Below are 18,505 nucleotides of genomic sequence, written 5' to 3'. Positions count from 1 at the left end.
TCTGACTTCTTTCACTTGGCATCCGGTTTTCAGCGTCCATCCATGTTGTAGCATGTATCAGTATTTCATTCCTTTTTGTGGCTGAATAATATCCCATTGTATGGTTAGACTAGAATTTGTCTTTTCATTAGTTGACGGATATTTGGGTTGTTTCTGCTTTTTGGCTATTGTGAATCGTACTGTTGTGTACATTTGTATGCAACTATTTGAGTACCTATTTTCAGTTCTTGTAGATTTATACCTAGGAGTGTGGAATTGCTTGGTCATGTGATAATTCTATGTTTAACTTCTTGAGGAACCACCAAGCTGTTTTCTGTTGTATATATTTGAATAATATATTTGTATAAGCACAGAGAAGGATGTGAAAACATACACATACCAGTTACCTAAGGCTGGTAAAAATATGGACGGATTGTAGGAAATTAATAATTTCTCCACTGTCTGTTACTTCACTGGTTACAATGAGCATGAATTACTTTTAAAGATAAAAGTAATAAAAAGAAAACATAGTACAAAACCTTAAAAGAATATAGTATATATAGAAGCATAGTATAAAATTTTACAGAGAGTCAAGTGTTCCATAATCAAAATGAAGTATACATTTTTGTTAAACTTCAATGTTAGGATTTCCTTTTTTTTTTTTTTTTTTTAAGTACATTCTAATCTTCCAGTAAAATTCTCAAGCTTCTAGGAAAATTGATTTTCTCCATCTTTTCCTCTTTTTTGGAACACATTAATTATAGGTATTTAAAAATTCTTGACTGTTATTTCTAATATCTGAATTATTGTGAACCATTTGTATTGTATGTTTTTTTTTTTTTCTTGGTTTTCAGCCATACAGCCCTATCTTTTAGCATGGCTGGTTATTTTTTATTGTAGACACTGTGTTTTAAAAATTGTAAAAGCCGGGCTTCCCTGGTGGCGCAGTGGTTGAGAGTCCGCCTGCCAATGCAGGGGACACGGGTTCGTGCCCCGGGCCGGTAAGATCCCACGTGACGCAGAGAGGCTAGCCCGTGAGCCATGGCTGCTGAGCCTGTGCATCCGGAGCCTGTGCTCCGCAACGGGGGAGGCCACAACAGTGAGAGGCCCTCATACCGCAAAAAACAAAACAACAACAAAAATTGTAAAAGCCCCAGATGATGTCACTCTGCCCCAGAGAGGATTTACTCTTTCCTCCCCAGGCACATAGAGTGGGAGACTATCATCTTAATCTAGTTCTCGTCTGGTCCCCCTGTTCCTGGGGTTTGGCTCTCCAGGGCACTGGACGGAGGGCCTGCTGCACTCTCTGCCCCACCACACTGGCAGGTCTTAAACTAGGACCTTGGTTTCCTCAGCACCGTTAGACTATGGTGCTGAGCACCATTCAGAGCACCCTGAATGGCTCTGCTTTTCAGAAGGTAGCTTAGCTTAGCTTTTAGCCTCCTGCTCCCTGCAGATTCAGCAAATGTTCTAAGGGAAAACTGGCTGTGTGTTTGCAGTCCCTCAAGTGTCCAGTGTCCCTCTAGCTTAGAAGGACCACCAAAAGCTCTGCCGGTGTCTCTCTTTCTCCAGCAGTGGTTCTCGGCTGGGAAAAGCCCAGATATTCAGCTTCTTGCCCAGGCTCAGAGTCACAGATCTCCCCAGTGGCTGCAGAAGTCAAGTCAACTATTATTACCTCTGAGTGTTTTTTTTGCTCTTCAGAATCTTAGTGCTTCTAGTCTTCATTGCTTTGGCTGCTCTTTGATGTCTTTAAGCAGATTATTTTCTGTTTATCTGGTGTTTTCTTATTGTTCTTGGCAGAGTGTAATTCTGTGGCAGCTACTCTGAATTACCTGGAAGCAGAGGTTCCATATCTTTTAATCTTAAAAATTTTAGTTCAATTAATTGAACACCATTTTATTAGTGTGGGGAGGTAATGACTGTACAGAAAGATGGTTGGGAAATGTTTCCATGTTCTTAGATGTAGTTGTATCAGTTGTATTGATTTTTCTCCTGGGATTAGACTGGTTTTATGTCATTCATATGATGTCACTGATTTTATATTCTGATCCTTTGAAAGGACTCTTCTTATTAAGCTAACTGTAGTCTTTTATTTAAACTTTGGATTTCTCATTCCTCTCCTTAATAGTCAGTACTTCCTAACCAGTTATCTACCCCATGAGGGTTCAAGAAGAAAGAAAAGCACCGTTTACTTTCTCTGGAAATAAATGACTTGGCCATCTCCATAGTACCACAGACCTTGATACCCTGTTTGAAACCTACCTTTCTATTTAGTTTGAAGCCATCTTCAGATGATCCTTTCATGTTGTGAAGGTGTCTCTTTTTGTTGTTTGTTAATTTTTACGTTGAATAGTCAAAAGTGTTTTACTTCTTGGTTCCCTGGCCTGCTCCACCCTGGGTCAGCAATGAATTTAAGCCACTGGTTGACTATATATTGTTTTGATGGTATAAATTTCTAAGCTACACAGGTTCCTTTATGGTATTATTCTTTGGCTCTGTAAAAAATGCTAGAAGGCCAACAAAATGAGTAGAGATATATTTGGTGGCATGTCTTTGATCTTAACAAATTGTAGCTGGAAGATGGATTTCCCATGAGGCCACATAGTTCCTACTAGTTAAGCCTCTGTATTAGTTTTCTAAGACTATTGTAACAAAGTGTACTACAAACTGGGTGGCTTAAAAGAACAGAAATGTATCCTGTCGTAGTTTTGGAGGCAGAACTCAGAAATCAAGGTGTCACCAGAGTTGGTTCCCTTTTGCAGGATCTGAGGGTGAATCTGTTGCATGCCTCTATCCTGGCTTATACTGCTTACCAGCAAGCCTTGGCGTTGTGGCTGCACTGCTCCAATCTTTTTTTTTTTTTTTGAATTTTATTTTATTTATTTTTTTATACAGCAGGTTCTTATTAGTTATCCATTATATACATATTAGTGTATATATGTCAATCCCAATCTCCCAATGCATCCCCCCCACCCCGCCGCTTTCCTCCCTTGGTGTCCATACATTTGTTCTCTTCATCTGTGTCTCAATTTCTGCCCTGTAAACCGGTTCATTTGTACCATTTCTCCAGGTTCCACATATATGCGCTAATATACGATATTTTTCTCTTTCTGACTTACTTCACTCTGTATGACAGTCTCTAGATCCATCCGTGTCTCTACAAATGACCCATTTTCGTTCCTTCTTAAGTATGAGTAATACTCCATTGTATATATGTACCACATCATCTTTATCCATTCGTCTGTCAATGGGCATTTAGGTTGCTTCCATGTCTGGGTTATTGTAAATAGTGCTGCAGTGAACATTGGGGTGCATGTGTCTTTTTGAATTATGGTTTTCTCAGGGTATATGCCCAGATTGCTGGGTCATATGGTAATTCTATTATTAGTTTTTTAAGGAACCTCCATACTGTTCTCCATAGTGGCTGTATCAATTTACATTCCCACCAACAGTGCAAGAGGGTTTCCTTTTCTCCACACCCTCTCCAGCAGTTGTTGTTTGTAGATTTTCTGATGATGCCCATTCTAACTGGTGTGAGGTGATATCTCATTGTAGTTTTGATTTGCATTTCTCTAATAATCAGTGATGTTGAGCAGCTTTTCGTGTGCTTCTTGGCCATCTGTGTGTCTTCTTTGGAGAAATGTCTATTTAGGTCTTCTGCCCATTTTTAGATTGGGTTGTTTGTTCTTTTAATATTGAGCTGCATGAGCTGTTTATATATTTTGGAGATTAATCCTTTGTCCCTTGATTCGTTTGCAAATATTTCCTCCTATTCTGAGGGTGTCTTTTCATCTTGTTTGTAGTTTCCTTTGCTTTGCAAAAGCTTTTAAGTTTCATTAGGTCCCATTTGTTTATTTTGTTTTTATTTCCATTACTCTAGGAGGTGGATCAAAAAATATCTTGCTGTGATTTATGTCAAAGAGTATTCTTCCTGTCGTTTTCTCTAAGAGTTTTATAGTGTCCGGTCTTACATAGGTCTGTAATCCATTTTGAGTTTGTTTTTGTGTATGGTGTTAGGGAGTGTTCTAATTTCATTCTTTTACATGTAGCTGTCCAGTTTTCCCAGGACCACTTATTGAAGAGACTGTCTTTTCTCCATTGTATATCCTTGCCTCCTTTGTCATAGATTAGTTGACCATAGGTGTGTGGGTTTAACTCTGGGCTTTCTATCCTGTTCCATTGATCTATATTTCTGTTTCTGTGCCAGTACCATATTGTCTTGATTACTATAACTTTGTAGTATAGTCTGAAGTCAGGGAGTCTCATTCCTCCAGCTCCATTTTTTTCCCTCAAGACTGCTTTGGCTATTTGGGGTCTTTTGTGTCTCCATACAGATTTTAAGATTTTTGGTTCTAGTTCTGTAAAAAATGCCACTGGTAATTTGACAGGGGTTGCATTGAATCTGTAGATTGCTTTGGGTAGTATAGTCATTTCCACGATATTGATTCTTCCAATCCAAGAACATAGTATATCTCTCCATCTGTTCATGTTATCCTTAATTTCTTTCATCAGTGTATTATAGTTTTTGGCATACAGGTCTTTTACCTCCTTATGTAGGTTTATTCCTAGGTATTTTATTCTTTTTGTTGCAGTGGTGAATGGGATTGTTTCCTTAATTTTTCTTTCTGATCTTTCATTGTTAGTGTATAGGAATGCCAGAGATTTCTGTGCATTAATTTTGTATCCTGCAGCTTTACCAAATTCATTGATCAGCTCTAGTAGTTTTCTGGTGGCATTTTTAGGATTCTCTCTATATAGTATCATGTCATCTGCAAACAGTGACAGTTTTACTTCTTCTTTTCCGATTTGTATTCCTTTTATTTCTTTTTCTTCTCTGATTGCCGTGGCCAGGACTTCCAAAACTGTGTTGACTAATAGTGTTGAGAGTGGACATCCTTGTCTTGTTCCTGATCTTAGAGGAGATGCCTCCAGTTTTTCACCATTGAGAATGATGTTTGCTGTGGGTTTGTCATATATGGCCTTTATTATGTTGAGGTAGGTTCCCTCTATGCCCAGTTTCTAGAGAGTTTTTATCATAAATGGGTGTTGAATTTTGTCAAAAGCTTTTTCTGCATCTATTGAGATGATTATATGGTTTTTATTCTTCAATTTGTTAATATGGTGTATCACATTGATTTGCGTATATTGAAGAATCCTTGCATCCCTGGGATAAATCCCACTTGATCATGGTGTATGATCCTTTTAATGTGTTGTTGGATTCGTTTGCTAGTATTTTGTTGAGGATTTTTACATCTATATTCATCAGTGATATTGGTCTGTAGTTTTCTTTTTTTGTAGTATCTTTGTCTGGTTTTGGTATCAGGGTGATGGTGGCCTCATAGAATGAGTTTGGGAATGTTCCTTCCTCTGCAATTTTTTGGAAGAGTTTGAGAAGGATGGGTGTTAGTTCTTCTCTAAATGTTTGATAGAATTCACCTCTGTAGCCATCTGGTCCTGGACTTTTGTTGGTTGGAAGATTTTTAATCACTGTTTCAATTTCAGTACTTGTGATTGGACTGTTTATATTTTCTGTTTTTCCTGGTTCAGTCTCGGAAGTTTATACCTTTCTAAGAATTTGTCCATTTCTTCCAGGATGTCCATTTTATTGGCATAGAGTTGCTTGTCTCTTAGGATGCTTTGTATTTCTGTGGTGTCTGTTATAACTTCTCCTTTTTCATTTCTAATTTTATTGATGAGTCCTCTCCCTCTTTTTCTTGATGAGTTTGGCTAATGGTTTATCAATTTTATCTTCTCAAAGAACCAGCTTTTAGTTTTATTGATCTTTGCTATTTTCTTTGTTTTTATTTCACTTATTTCTGCTCTGATCTTTATGATTTCTTTCCTTGTACTAACTTTGGGTTTTGTTTGTTCTTCTTTCTCTAGTTCCTTTAGGTGTAAGGTTAGATTGTTTATTTGAGATTTTTCTTGTTTCTTGAGGTAGGCTTGTATTGCTATAAACTTCCCTCTTAGAAATGCTTTTGCTGCATCCCATAGGTTTTGGATCGTCGTGTTTTGTTGTCATTTGTCTCTAGGTATTTTTTGATTTCTTCAGTGATCTCTTGGTTATTTAGTAACGTATTGTTTAGCCTTCATGTGTTTGTGTTTTTTACGTTTTTTTCCCTGTAATTGATTACTAATCTCATAGCGTTGTGGTCAGAAAAGATGCTTGATATGATTTTAGTTTTCTTAAATTTACTGAGGCTTGATTTGTGACCCAAGATGTGATCTATCCTGGAGACTGCTCTGTGCGCACTTGAGAAGAAAGTGCAGTCTGCTGTTTTTGGATGGAATGTCCTATAAGTATCAATTAAATCTATCTGGTCTGTTGTGTCATTTAAAGCTTGTGTTTCCTTATTAATTTTCTGTTTGGATGATTTGACCATTGGTGTAAGTGAGGTGTTAAAGTCCCCCACTATTCTTGTGTTACTGTCCATTTCCTCTTTTATAGCTGTTAGCAGTTGCCTTATGTATTGAGGTGCTCCTATGTTGGGTGCATATATATTTATAATTGTTATATCTTCTTCTTGGATTGATCCCTTGATCATTATGTAGTGTCCTTCCTTGTCTCTTGTAACATTCTTTATTTTAAAGTCTATTTTATCTGATATGAGTATTGCTACTCCAGCTTTCTTTTGATTTCCATTTGCATGGAATATCTTTTTCCATCCCCTCACTTTCAGTCTGTATGTGTCCCTAGGTCTGAAGTGGGTCTCTTATAGACAGCATATATATAGGTCTTGTTTTTGTATTCATTCAGCGAGCCTGTGTCTTTTGGTTGGAGCATTTAATCCACTCCCGTTTAAGGTAATTATCGATATGTATGTTCCTATTATCATTTTCTTAATTGTTTTGGGTTTGTTTTTGTAGGTCCTTTTCTTCTCTTGTGTTTCCCACTTAGAGAAGTTCCTTTATCATTTGTTGTACAGCTGGTCTCGTGGTGCTGAATTCTCTTAGCTTTTGCTTGTAGGTAAAGCTTCTGATTTCTCCATTGAATCTGAATGAGATCCTTGCTGGGTAATCTTGGTTGTAGGTTCTTCCCTTTCATCACTTTAAATCTGTCATGCCACTCCCTTCTGGCTTGTAGAGTTTCTGCTGAGAAATCAGCTGTTAACCTTATGGGAGTTCCCTTATATGTTGTCATTTTTCCCTTGCTGCTTTCAATAATTTTTCTTTGTCTTTAGTTTTTGCCAATTTGATTACTGTGTGTCTTGGCATGTTCCTCCTCGGGTTTATCCTGTATGGGACTCTGTGCTTCCTGGACTTGGGTGGCTATTTCCTTTCCCATGTTAGGGAATTTTTCGACTATAATCTCTTCAAATATTTTCTCGGGTCCTTTCTCTCTCTCTTTTCCTTCTGGGACCCCTATAATGCGAATGTTGTTGCATTTAATGTTGTCTCAGTGGTCTCTTAGGCTGTCTTCATTTCTTTTCATTCTTTTTTCTTTATTCTGTTCCGCAGCAGTGAATTCCACCATTCTGTCTTCCAGCCCACTTATCCGTTCTTCTGCCTCAGTTATTCTGCTATTGATTCCTTCTAGTGTATTTTCATTTCAGTTATTGTATTGTTCGTCTCTGTTTGTTCTTTAATTCTTCTAGGTCTTTTTAAAACATTTCTTGCATCTTCTCGATCTTTGCCTCCATTCTTTTTCCGAGGTCCTGGATCATCTTCACTATCATTATTCTGAATTCTTTTTCTGGAAGGTTGCCTATCTCCACTTCATTTAGTTGTTTTTCTGGGGTTTTATCCTGTTTCTTCATCTGGTACATAACCCTCTGCCTTTTCATATTATCTATCTTTCTGTGACTGTCTCTCCATTCTCTGTCTTCATCTCTCCATGGCCTTCCTCTCTGTGTCTCTTTGTCCCAAATCTCCATATGCCTTTCTCTTAACAGAATATCTGTCATTGGATTTAGGGCCCACTGTAAATCCAAGATGATCTCAACTCGAGATCCATCATTACAACTTCAAAGACCCTATTTTCAAGTAAAGTCAAGTCAGAGGTTCTAAGTGGACATACATTTTGGAGACCACATTTCAACCCAGTATAGCCTCCTTTCCTCTACTTCTGTGTCTTCACTGCCTTTTTGGATTCAGATAAGTGTGATTCTTCTCCTCAGGGGAAAAGGGAGGCTTACTGAAGCTAATACAAATTTCAGTTTGGCTCTGTCCTTGAGAGTTACAGAATCCAGAGTTAGAGCAATCACTTTTTACAGGAGGAGTGCCATTCTTTTGGTGTGGGCTAAGGAAGAAGAGTAGAATCAGTAGGTATAGTCTGAAAAGATTTTCAGGGACCAGGCACAGCTGATGGTACCAGCAGGTAAATAAACCTTAGATGTGTAAATGGAGTGTATTACCTTGTGGCTGTGAAACTCAGCAGTGCCTTTTTCCAAATTAATGTTTGTTGTGGGTTTTTTGTTTGTTGTTGTTGTTTGTTTGTTTTAGTGAAATCTCATTTTAAGGGTAAGCCCCAGGTTGGAAGGTAAGCAGGTGTAGAAAATGAAAAGCAGTAAAAAAAAAAAAAAAAAAAGAAAGAAAGACAATGAAAAACAGTGGTTCTTAAATTTCAGAAGGAGAAAGGTGAATTTTTTTTTTTGCCTTAAAATTTTGGGGAAAGAATTTTGGACTCATTACTTGTATGATAACCAGCAGCAAAAAGGCCAAGAAGGAAGAAATGTAGTGTTAGTAACATATGTCAGGCCTTTTCAGTTTAAACTTTAGTGGAAGTGAAATGCAGCCAGTTCTTGGAATCATGAGATCATTATTTCTTTTTCTGCAGATCGAGGCGACTGGCAGAGGGAAAGAAAGTTCAACTATGGTGGTGGCAATAACAATCCACCCTGGGGTGGTGACAGGCACCATCAGTATGAGCAGCACTGGTACAAGGACCACCATTATGGGGACCGGCGACACATGGACGCCCACCGTTCAGGGAGCTACCGACCCAACAACCTCTCCAGAAAGAGACCTTATGACCAGTACAGCAGTGACCGAGACCACCGGGGACACAGGGATTATTATGACCGGTATGCAGAGGGCCCTCAGACACCAGGCACTGACCTCTCTGCCAGGGGCTTACTATTTATAGGTGGAGAGACAAGCAACAGAAACTTAATGTGTTTATCCATCAGATGCTCATTCTTACCATGTGCCAGGCATGATCCCAAGTCTGGTGCTGTGTTTCTGCCATCAAGGCATTTTCAGAGTGTTGGGGAGAAATCGTGATGTAGGCAGCTGACATTGTGTGCTGAGTGGACAGTTGAAAGAATGGATTTTTGAGTTTTTCCTGAGGGCTGAGGAAGAGGGGAGGCTGGTGATTGTTGGTTTGGGCCCTGGAGAATCAGCTAAGCAGAGAGAGATGGACTAGGCATCACAGGCCCAGGCCAAGGATAGGCCCCCAGGAAGGGATGCCCAGAAGATGAACAGGTTGGATGTGGGGGTGGGGCTTGAATGCCAAGTTACAGGTTTGAAGTTTTATTCTCTGGGCCAAGGAGCCATTTATGGTTTCATCATCACACTTGTGCAGGGGGAGTTTTCTGCCATCGTCTGAGGAAATCTAGAGAAGTGGTAGCCATAAAATATTAGAGTCTGCAACCAAAATGATTAAGCTCTGTGCTATGCTGTCAGCCACACTAGGTGGGTACCAGCCTGTGGTCCTTTCATGCTAGGAGCCCACAGTTTAGCGGTCAAAGTCTTTTGAAGTTGTCCCTTCTCTACAGCTATATAATATCATGATATAGATGGGCCAAGGTTTTGTGGGAGTAGTTGTGAGAGTTAGCAAGTACAGGAAGGGCTGAAGAGGTTTTATCTATTCTTCTTAATTTCAGGACTTAGCTGTATTTTAGCTTCCTAGCAACTTTGGTTTCCCCTAGGCTAAAGATATGCTTTGACTGCACCTTGAAATTAATATAGGAAAATTTCATATAAACATCTCCATGTCCTGCCTTCTTTTGGAGGATCTGGTAACACCAGGCTGCTTTAGCACAGCAGCTGTGGCCGAGTAGCAGCAGCCTCTGTTAGGAGGGGTCTGTACCCCTCACCCCCCACCCTTCTGTACCATCTTATCTGACTCCAGTGGGCATTTGCCCTACCTACATTCTTTTGTGTAGATCTGTATTTCCATTTTGTATCATTTCTCTTCTGCCCGGAGGACTTTTGTTTTAGTGTGAGTCTGCTGGCGATAAATTCTTTTAGCATTTGTATGTCTGAGGAAATCTTTATTTTGTCTTCACTTATGAAAGGTATTTTCTTTTGGGTATAAATTTATAGATTGACACTTCCTTTCAGTACTTTAAAGATGTTCCTCTATTCTCTACTTGTATTGTTTCTGATGAAACATCTGTCATCTTTATCTTTACTCCTCTTTACATAGTATGTCTTTTTCTGCATCACTGTTTTTTAGCAATTTGATGATACTGTGCCATGGTATATTTTTCCTTATGTTTCTTGTGCTTGGGAATTCTTGGGTCTGCACCTTTATCATTTTATCAGATTTGGAAAATGTTTTACCATTATTTCTTCAAATACTTTTTTCTGTTCCCCCACTCTGCTTTGAAGATTTCAGTTACACCTGTGGTAAGCTGCTTGAATTTGTCTCACAGCTCACTGATGCTAGGTTTATTTTTTTAAATTATGTTTTCTCTGTTTCATTTGGAAAGTTTCTATTGCTTTGTCTTCAGGTTCACTAATATTGTCGTTTTCAATGTCTAATCTGCCTCGAGGCCCATTTATTGATAGTATATTTTGTATTTCTTACATTGTAGTTTTATCTCTAGAAGTTGCATTTGGGTCCCTTTTTTTTTTTTTAATCTTCCATGTCTCTCTTTGACCTTTTGAAATCTGGTATACAGTTTCAACATGGTATTTCTATCCTTGTCTGCTAATTCTATGATTTGGGTCAGTTTCAATTGATTGATTATTGCCTCATTATGGGTCTTATTTTCCTGGTTCTCTTCTTTTTCATGTTCTTTTCCATTACGGTTTATTACAGGATGTTGAATATAGTTCCTTGTGCTATAATAAGTAGGACCTTCTTGTGTATCTATTTTATATATGGTAGTTTGTATCTGCTAATCCCAAACTCCTAATTTATTCCTCCCCCACATATTTTCCCCTTTGGTAACCATAAGTTTGTTTTCTGTGTCTGTGAGTCTCTGTCTGCTTTGTAAATGAGTTCCTTTGAATCATTTTTTTTAGATTCCACATACGAATGATATATGGTATTTGTTTTTCTCTTTCTGACTTACTTTCACCTAGTATGATCTCTAGGTCCATCCATGTTGCAGCAAAATGACATTATTTCATTCTTTTTTTTGGCTGAGTAGTATTTCATTGTGTGTATGTACCACATCTTCTTTGTCCATTCATCTGTCAGTGGACATTTAGGTTGTTTCCATGTCCTGGCTATTGTAAATAGTCCTGCTATGAACATAGAGGTGCATGTTTCTTTCTGAATTATAGTTTTGTCCAGATATATGGGCAGGAGTGAGATTGCTGGATCACATGGCAACTCTTATATTTAGTTTTTTAAGGAACCTCCTCCGTACTGTTTTCCATAGTGGCTGCACCGACTTAAATTCCCACCAACAGTTGCAGGAGGATTCCTTTTTCTCCACCCCTTTCCAGCATTTGTTACTTGTAGACTTTTTATTGATGGCCATTCTGACCAGTGTAAGGTGATAACTTATTATAGTTTTGATTTGCATTTCTCTGATAATTAGTGATGTTGAGCATCTTTTCGTGTGCCTATTGGCCATCTGTATGTCTTCTTTGGAGAAATGTCTGTTTGGTTCTTCTGCCCATTTTTTGATTGGGTTGTTTGGTTTTTTTTTGTTACTGAGTTGTATGAGCTGTTTGTATATTTTGGAAATTAACTCCTTGTCAGTTGCATTGTTTGCTAATATTTTCTCCCATTCCATAGGTTGTCTTTTCATTTTGTTTATGGTTTCCTTTTCTATGCAAAAGCTTGTAAGTTTGATTAGGTCCCATTTGTTTATTTTTGCTATTATTTCTCTATGCTGGGTAGTTTTTGATTAGATACCTAGTTAAGTGCTGGACATTTTTGTATTCCTATAAACGTTCTGGAGCTTTGTTATGAAACACAGTTAGGTTACTTGGAAACAGTTTGATTCTTTCAGATCTTGTTGTTAGGATTTGTTAGGCAGAACTGGAGCAGTGCTCAGGCAAAGGCTCATGATTTCCCACCACCGAGGCAAGGACTCTCATGGTACTCTACCAGTGCCCCTTGGATCTTGAGGTTTTCCCATCTGGCTGGTGAGAAGAGAACAGGCACTGTTCCAACTCTGTGTGAGCACAGAGCACTGGCATCTCATCCTTCTCAGTGTTTTTTTCTCCTGGCCTTTGGGTAGTTTCCTCACATATACACCCTGAGCAGTATCCAGCTGAACACTCGAGGGGGAACCTTTGCTGGTCTTTGAACTTCTTTCTCTTTGTAGTACTTGCTTCTCTTGCACTCTACACTTTGAACACCTCCACCCCAACTCAGGAAGTCTGGGCTTCTCCTGAGCCGGTGCTTGTAAGGCTTATCTCATTAGTTTCTCATCGCATAGGGATCGCGGTTCTTTGTTACGTGACACCTGGTGTCTTGAAAACCATTGTTCCATACATTTTGTCCCTTTCTGATTGTTTCAGCAGGAGAGTGAGTGTAGCCCCTGTTACTCCATCTTGGCTGGAACATGGGCAGTCTCTCTCTTTACCTCTCTCCCTTCCTCCCTTCCCCTCTCCCTCTCCCTCCCTCTCTTTTATTCAGGTGAAATTCACATAGCATAAATTAATTATTTTAAAGTGAACAATTCAGAGGCATTTAGTACATTCACTATGTTATGCAAGCACCACCTCTGTCAAGTTCCAAAACACTTTCATCACCCCAGAGAAAACTCTGTAACCACTAAGTAGTCACTCTCCATTCTTCTCTCTCCCTAGCTCCTGGCAACCACCAATCTTCTGCATTCTGTTTCTGTGGACTTACTTAGTCTTGATAGTTTGCATAAATGGAATCATACAGTATGTGGCCTTTTGTGACTGGCATTTTTGACATTTACCATAATGTTTTAGAGGTGCATCCACATTGTAGCATGTATCAGTACTTCATTTCTTTTCATGGGTGAATAATGTTCCAGTGTATGTACATGCTCCATTTTGTCTATCCATTCATCCATTGATAGGCATTAGAGTTTTTCCACCTTTTGGCTCTTGTGAATAGTGCTACTGTGAACATGGTATATAAGTGTTTGTTTGAATATCTGTTTTCAGTGCTTTTGGGGTATATACCTAGGATTGGAATTGTTAGTCAGTGGCAGTCCTATGTTTAACTTTTAAGGAACCACCAGAATGTTTTCTACTGCAGCTGACCTATTTTACATTCCAACCAGCTATGTGTTAGAACTGCAATTTTCCCACATTTTCGCCAACATTTATTTTTAGTGTTTTGAATGTAGCCATCCTAATGGGTATGACATGGTATCTCATGGTAGTTTTGATTTGCATTTCCCTGGTGATTAATGCCCATTAAAGATGTCGAACATCTCTTCATGTGCTTAGTAGCCATTTGTGTATCTCCTTTGGAGAGATGTCTTTTTAGCTCCTTTGCCCATTTTTGAATTGTATTGTTTGTCTTTTTGTTGTTGACTTATACAGATTCTCTGTTAATAGTATAACAAGCAGTTTGCCATGGTCCTGACTAAAAATTTTAATATTCTTCACATTGAGTACATTTTAAAATAATTTAATTAACCCTGCACTTGCTGTCGCATATTTAGGTTATAATTTTTTCTGTTACTAATAACTTACAAAATAATTTCTGTGGCTCTTTTTCTCCTGGGCTGGGTTGAGGAACATGAAGATGTTTGTAGATCTTGCCAGTCTTCCTGAAGGGAATGTGAGTTTACAAAGCCATCAGTGATTCAAGTGTGTACTTGTTTCACTGCAGACTTGATGAGGCTTATGTCATTTCATAGGCTGTGTTTTGCCAATAAGTATAAAATAGCCCTTTGTTACTACTTTAGTTTTGTTTTTTTCGATTTCTAGTAATGTAAGTATTTGCCTCTAAGTTTCTGGAAGCGGCCTTAAATATGAGTGCATGAGGAAGAGCCAGTGGGTGACGGAGGAGGGGTGGGAATCTGGCTTTGGTCTCCAGCTGATCCTTGTATCTCTGTTTCAGGCACCATCACGACTCCAAACGGAGGCGATCCGATGAATTCAGGCCTCAAAATTACCACCAGCAGGATTTCCGACGAATGTCTGATCACCGCCCTCCTATGGGCTACCACGGCCAGGGACCCTCGGACCATCACCGCTCTTTCCACACAGACAAATTGGGGGAGTATAAGCAGCCCCTCCCCCCGCTGCACCCCGCAGTCTCAGATCCTCGCTCGCCCCCTTCTCAGAAATCTCCTCACGATTCCAAGTCACCCCTGGATCATCGGTCTCCTTTGGAGAGATCACTAGAACAGAAGAACAACCCAGATTATAACTGGAATGTTAGGAAAACATAAAGATAGTTTGGAGAGAAGGGGCGTGTGCAAGAGTCTTTCAGCACCTGGAAGTGTTTGGTCTGATGCACAGGAGCCAGTTGTCTAGACCAGGACGGCGTTCCTGGACACGCCGCTGCTCTCAGCTCGCCACCGAGGGAGCACCTCAGGGAGTGGGGGGCCTTTCGCTCGGTCCAGCTTTGATTTGGGTCACCACTCCCGCACTTGGGCACCCCATCCCATTCCAGCCTTGTCCTGGCCTCCCACTTTGATGGGTGCTAGGAGGAAGAGATGACGTTTTGTCTACCAGCTTCACGGCCTGTTCCCCAGTGAGGGAAGAAAGGATCTTAGAGTCATGAATGTTTTATCACCAGGGCTGGCGCGCCCTGGACCTTGGCGCGTGCTCGGGGAAGGCGCGTGCGCATGAAGGCTGCCGGGACCTGCTGGACAGCACGGGGTTCGGTTCACCATGACGTGACGGATGCTGCTGATGGGGAGCGGGGCGTGGGGACGAGCGGGTGGGGTCTCGCATCATAGGACTTGAAGGGGATCAGCTACCCCCCTCAAATGTGTTCTTGGGAGAAGTGACACTCGGCCTCATCGTGTGACACCTGTGGTGCTGGGGGCCTGGGGGACAGAGGGGGAAACATTTCCACAGCAGCCGCTTCCCCACCAACACTAAGTTTTCCCACACTGTACATTTCAAAGGTTTGATCTCCCGGGTGGGCCTCGTTTGCCCCCTGTGCCAGGGAAAGTAGGGCCTGTGCAGCTGACTTCTGAGGACTGTGAGTTGGGCAGCATTGACGTGGGCGTGGGTCCTGTTTGGTTGGGAGTGGGCTGCACGCAGAGCAGGCGGGGCGAGGGCTGGGTGTGTGTGGCCAGGGCACTGGAATCCCTGGTGGATTCCGATTCCTGGGATGAGCAGTAACGGTCCTGGGCCTGGCGAGGAGGGGGCCGAGGGAGCAGGCCTTCTGACGAGCTGGTTGCTGGCAGCACCAGGGCGGGCCGCTGGGGAGGGGCGGACGGGTTTCCCAGCCTGGGGGTTGGTAGTGTGGCAAGTGGGGGAGGGCCAGTGTGGCAGCTGGTCACCATCCGCAGCTGTGTCGGAGTTCCCTTCGCCCAGCTTGAAGAGGTAAGATTCCACAGAGTCACACATCTGCCGCTCACGTGGTGGGTGGACAGACACAAGTTGCCTGTGGTGAACACGTTTCCACTGCTAGTTGGAGATCATTAGAATTGAACTCAGTATCTTTTAGAATGAAGTCAAGTTAAGTGTAAACCTCAGTTCATTTTTTTTTTTTTTTTTTTTTTTCCAAAACAGGAAACATCCAAGGACAGGGTAACTGAGCTGTAGATAGAGTCAGACTAGAGTTGAATTGAGTCAGGAAGGGAGGCAAGTTGGTTACATACGTTAAGGAGGCTCCTTTCATTTTACTGGTTCTGGGGCCTTCCGTTCTGTTCACTTTAAATATAACTTGCCAGTAATTGTTAGAGTATCCAAAGGCCTTTCTAGATGGAGACAGAATAACTGACTTGAACATACAGTGTGCCTATATGTGTCCAGGCTCAGAGCTGCTGGAAACCCTTCCACTGGGCATATACAGGGTTAAGCTCCCCGCACTGACCTGAGGGGACTTCATAAACTCATGATCACTTACGTGCTGGTGTCCTGGGCAGCACCATTGATGCCTTTACTGTTGCCTCACCAGGGAAGCAGAGGTGGCTTTGGGGGGCCGTCACACTGCTTCCCAGAGCATCCTTGGGCTCGCCTGTGCTGAGGTCCACGTGAGAGTCTGGGTCCGCACAGCTCGTGTGGGGAGCTCAGTGGGCCCACCACCTCCTGATCTATTTCTCCTCCTGGTACTTGGCGTTGTTCACCCTGGGCTTGTACGACACGTGCCCGGAGCACAGCCCCAAGGGACCACAGAGGAGCCCCCGGCCACCGTCACCCCAGTGAGGACGTGTGAGACTGCTCCGTGGGGTTAGATAGGAAATCATGCCTCTGCTTTGGCCACAGGTTGGGTTTCTTGCCAACAGTACTGACACTACTTGTGTTTGTCTTGCTCAGGCCCAAGGGGACGGGCAGCCTGGCTTGCAGATCCTTGACCCATCCACAGGCCCTGGAGGTGGGCAGGGTGGGCCCCAGCACGGCTTCCCCTGTGGGAAGTTGGGTCGTGTCCTTTCAGTTAGAGGAGGCCAGGAGGAGGAATTGGAGGGCCTGCATTTCAATGCTCATCAAGGTTTTTTTTTTTTTTTTTTTTTCCCATGAAGTTGTTGATAGGAGATGTGAGTTATTCCCAAAGATGTCTCATCATGAGGAAAAAGGAACTTCCTTTTGTTCACATTCAGGATTTTTCGTGCCATATGATGTAGCAAAAGGCAATGTCAGCCAAGTCAGTGTTAAATTCATTATGAAAAGTACGGTATCCCCATAAAAGCATCTATTTTAGGTGTCGGAGTATGTTTGAAGGGTGGGTTGGGAGAAAGGAGGCATTTCCTCATTGTCCTGAGTCAGTATGAATACTGTATGCTTATATCAAAACCAGAAATTTGCACAGGTAGGAATTCTCTCACTTGTGGATGGGAGAAGCTGCCCCTGGAATCTGTGAGGATGGTGTTCCATGGAGCCTAGCTTTGAAAGATTTAGTTACTAGGTAGAAAGAGCAGGGGCTGAGGAAGAGGGAAGTTGAACAGAACCCGGAACCTGAACAGAAACCCGGATTTACATGTATGTCCTAGACCTGGCAAAGGACACGGTAATTCCAGACTCGTCCCCGCCATCCATCGCTGGCCCCGGTCTCCCCTTCCTTTTAGGCATTCCGTAACGCTCTTTGATGGGAACCCAGAACACTTCTCACGTCCTGCTGCAGACACTGTAGCCTGAAGTCTGAGAGCCGCATCAGGGTGCACGGTGCAAACACGATTCAGTTATGAATTCACACAGTGACACTGAAGTCCTACAGACCAAAACCAGTGCGTCAGCAGGAGCGGTGGCCCGGGGCCCAGCGCCAGCGCTCGCTCCTCTGGCTCATCCGAGGGCTGCTGTGTCGGGCGAGGAGAGCCAGGCCAAGGGTCCAGGCTGCTTTAGTCCATCTGTGTCCCACTCGGTTGGGGACAGATGGTTTTTCTTTATTGTAAAATTGTGGACTTTTAAAACCTGTTGACTAAACATTAATTTATATTTGTGAAAAATGCCACTGTCCTAGTGATTTCTGATGTAAATAATGTTGTTTATATAGTATGTATTAAATTTTCCTACATTGTAAAACTGCTGTACTTTTGATTCTTGTATATTAAAAAGTGTTACTAAGGATTTTTAGAATTGGGCGAACACGTTGCATTGCATTGGCGTGACCCGCGACTGTGCCTGCCTCGTCTCCCTCCCTTTGGTTGCTGGGTCATCAAGATTGACAACTTGTGAAAGGGAGCCTTTTAAAGTTGCGTCTCTTCCCCCTACCCAGGCCCAGTTGTGTTGTCGGGTCCGGGTCCTTTCACCACACGTTGTAGATTTTCTCTGAGTAGCTGAGGCTGACAGTCCCCCGGCCCAGCAGCAGTCGTCTTAGCCCGAGTCCCTGCACGTGATGAGTTGCCGCCAGTGGCTGAGCAGAGCCGCCCTCAATTTCCATGTTGGTCGTGCCGGGCGGGGAGGATCCCGGGGAGACCCGTACCCATCAGGTGCCCATCAGCAGGGGTCCCGCAGCCCCCATGTCAAGAGGAAATCAGAACACCGGGTCTGCCAGCCTGCAGCCTTGAGAGTAATTTTACGGTTGGGTTGTATATTCTTGAAGGGGGAAAAGAGCACTTTATAATGGAAACACTGACACAAATGTTAACCTGAGCATTTGGCACCGGGACTGGCCCAGCTCCTGCGAGCCCCAGACAGAGGAAGGGTGGCACAGCCGCGGCTGGAGAGCCGTCTGAAGAGGAGGCGGAGAAGTTTGCCAGACCCAAGGGGTTTTGCTAATACTTAGGTGACTCTGAAACCAAACTTCAGTCTTTGTGAAGGTCTTAATTGCTGATAACCAAATAAACCCGTGTGT

At 42.1% G+C, this 18,505-nt stretch overlaps 1 protein-coding gene across 7 annotated transcripts in view; it reads left to right on the top strand.

Annotated features, from left to right (window-relative positions):
* Nucleotides 1–17,733, top strand: part of CHD2 (chromodomain helicase DNA binding protein 2) — a 122,824-nt gene extending 105,091 nt beyond the window's left edge. For all 7 annotated transcript variants that reach the window (XM_081227791.1, XM_081227794.1, XM_081227792.1 and 4 more), the window contains 2 exons: nucleotides 8,756–9,002; nucleotides 14,156–17,733. In XM_081227791.1, coding sequence (XP_081083917.1) covers nucleotides 8,756–9,002; nucleotides 14,156–14,489 — 581 coding nt within the window. In that variant the 3' untranslated portion in view covers nucleotides 14,490–17,733. The remainder of the gene's footprint in view (nucleotides 1–8,755; nucleotides 9,003–14,155) is intronic.
* The last annotated feature ends 772 nt before the right edge of the window (nucleotides 17,734–18,505 follow it).

This window comes from Mesoplodon bidens (assembly GCF_964165515.1).
Source record: "Mesoplodon bidens genome assembly, chromosome: 3".
NCBI classification, from domain to species: domain Eukaryota; kingdom Metazoa; phylum Chordata; class Mammalia; order Artiodactyla; family Ziphiidae; genus Mesoplodon; species Mesoplodon bidens.
Note: the sequence above shows the minus strand (reverse complement) of the source record. Positions and strands in the feature narration are given on the sequence as shown.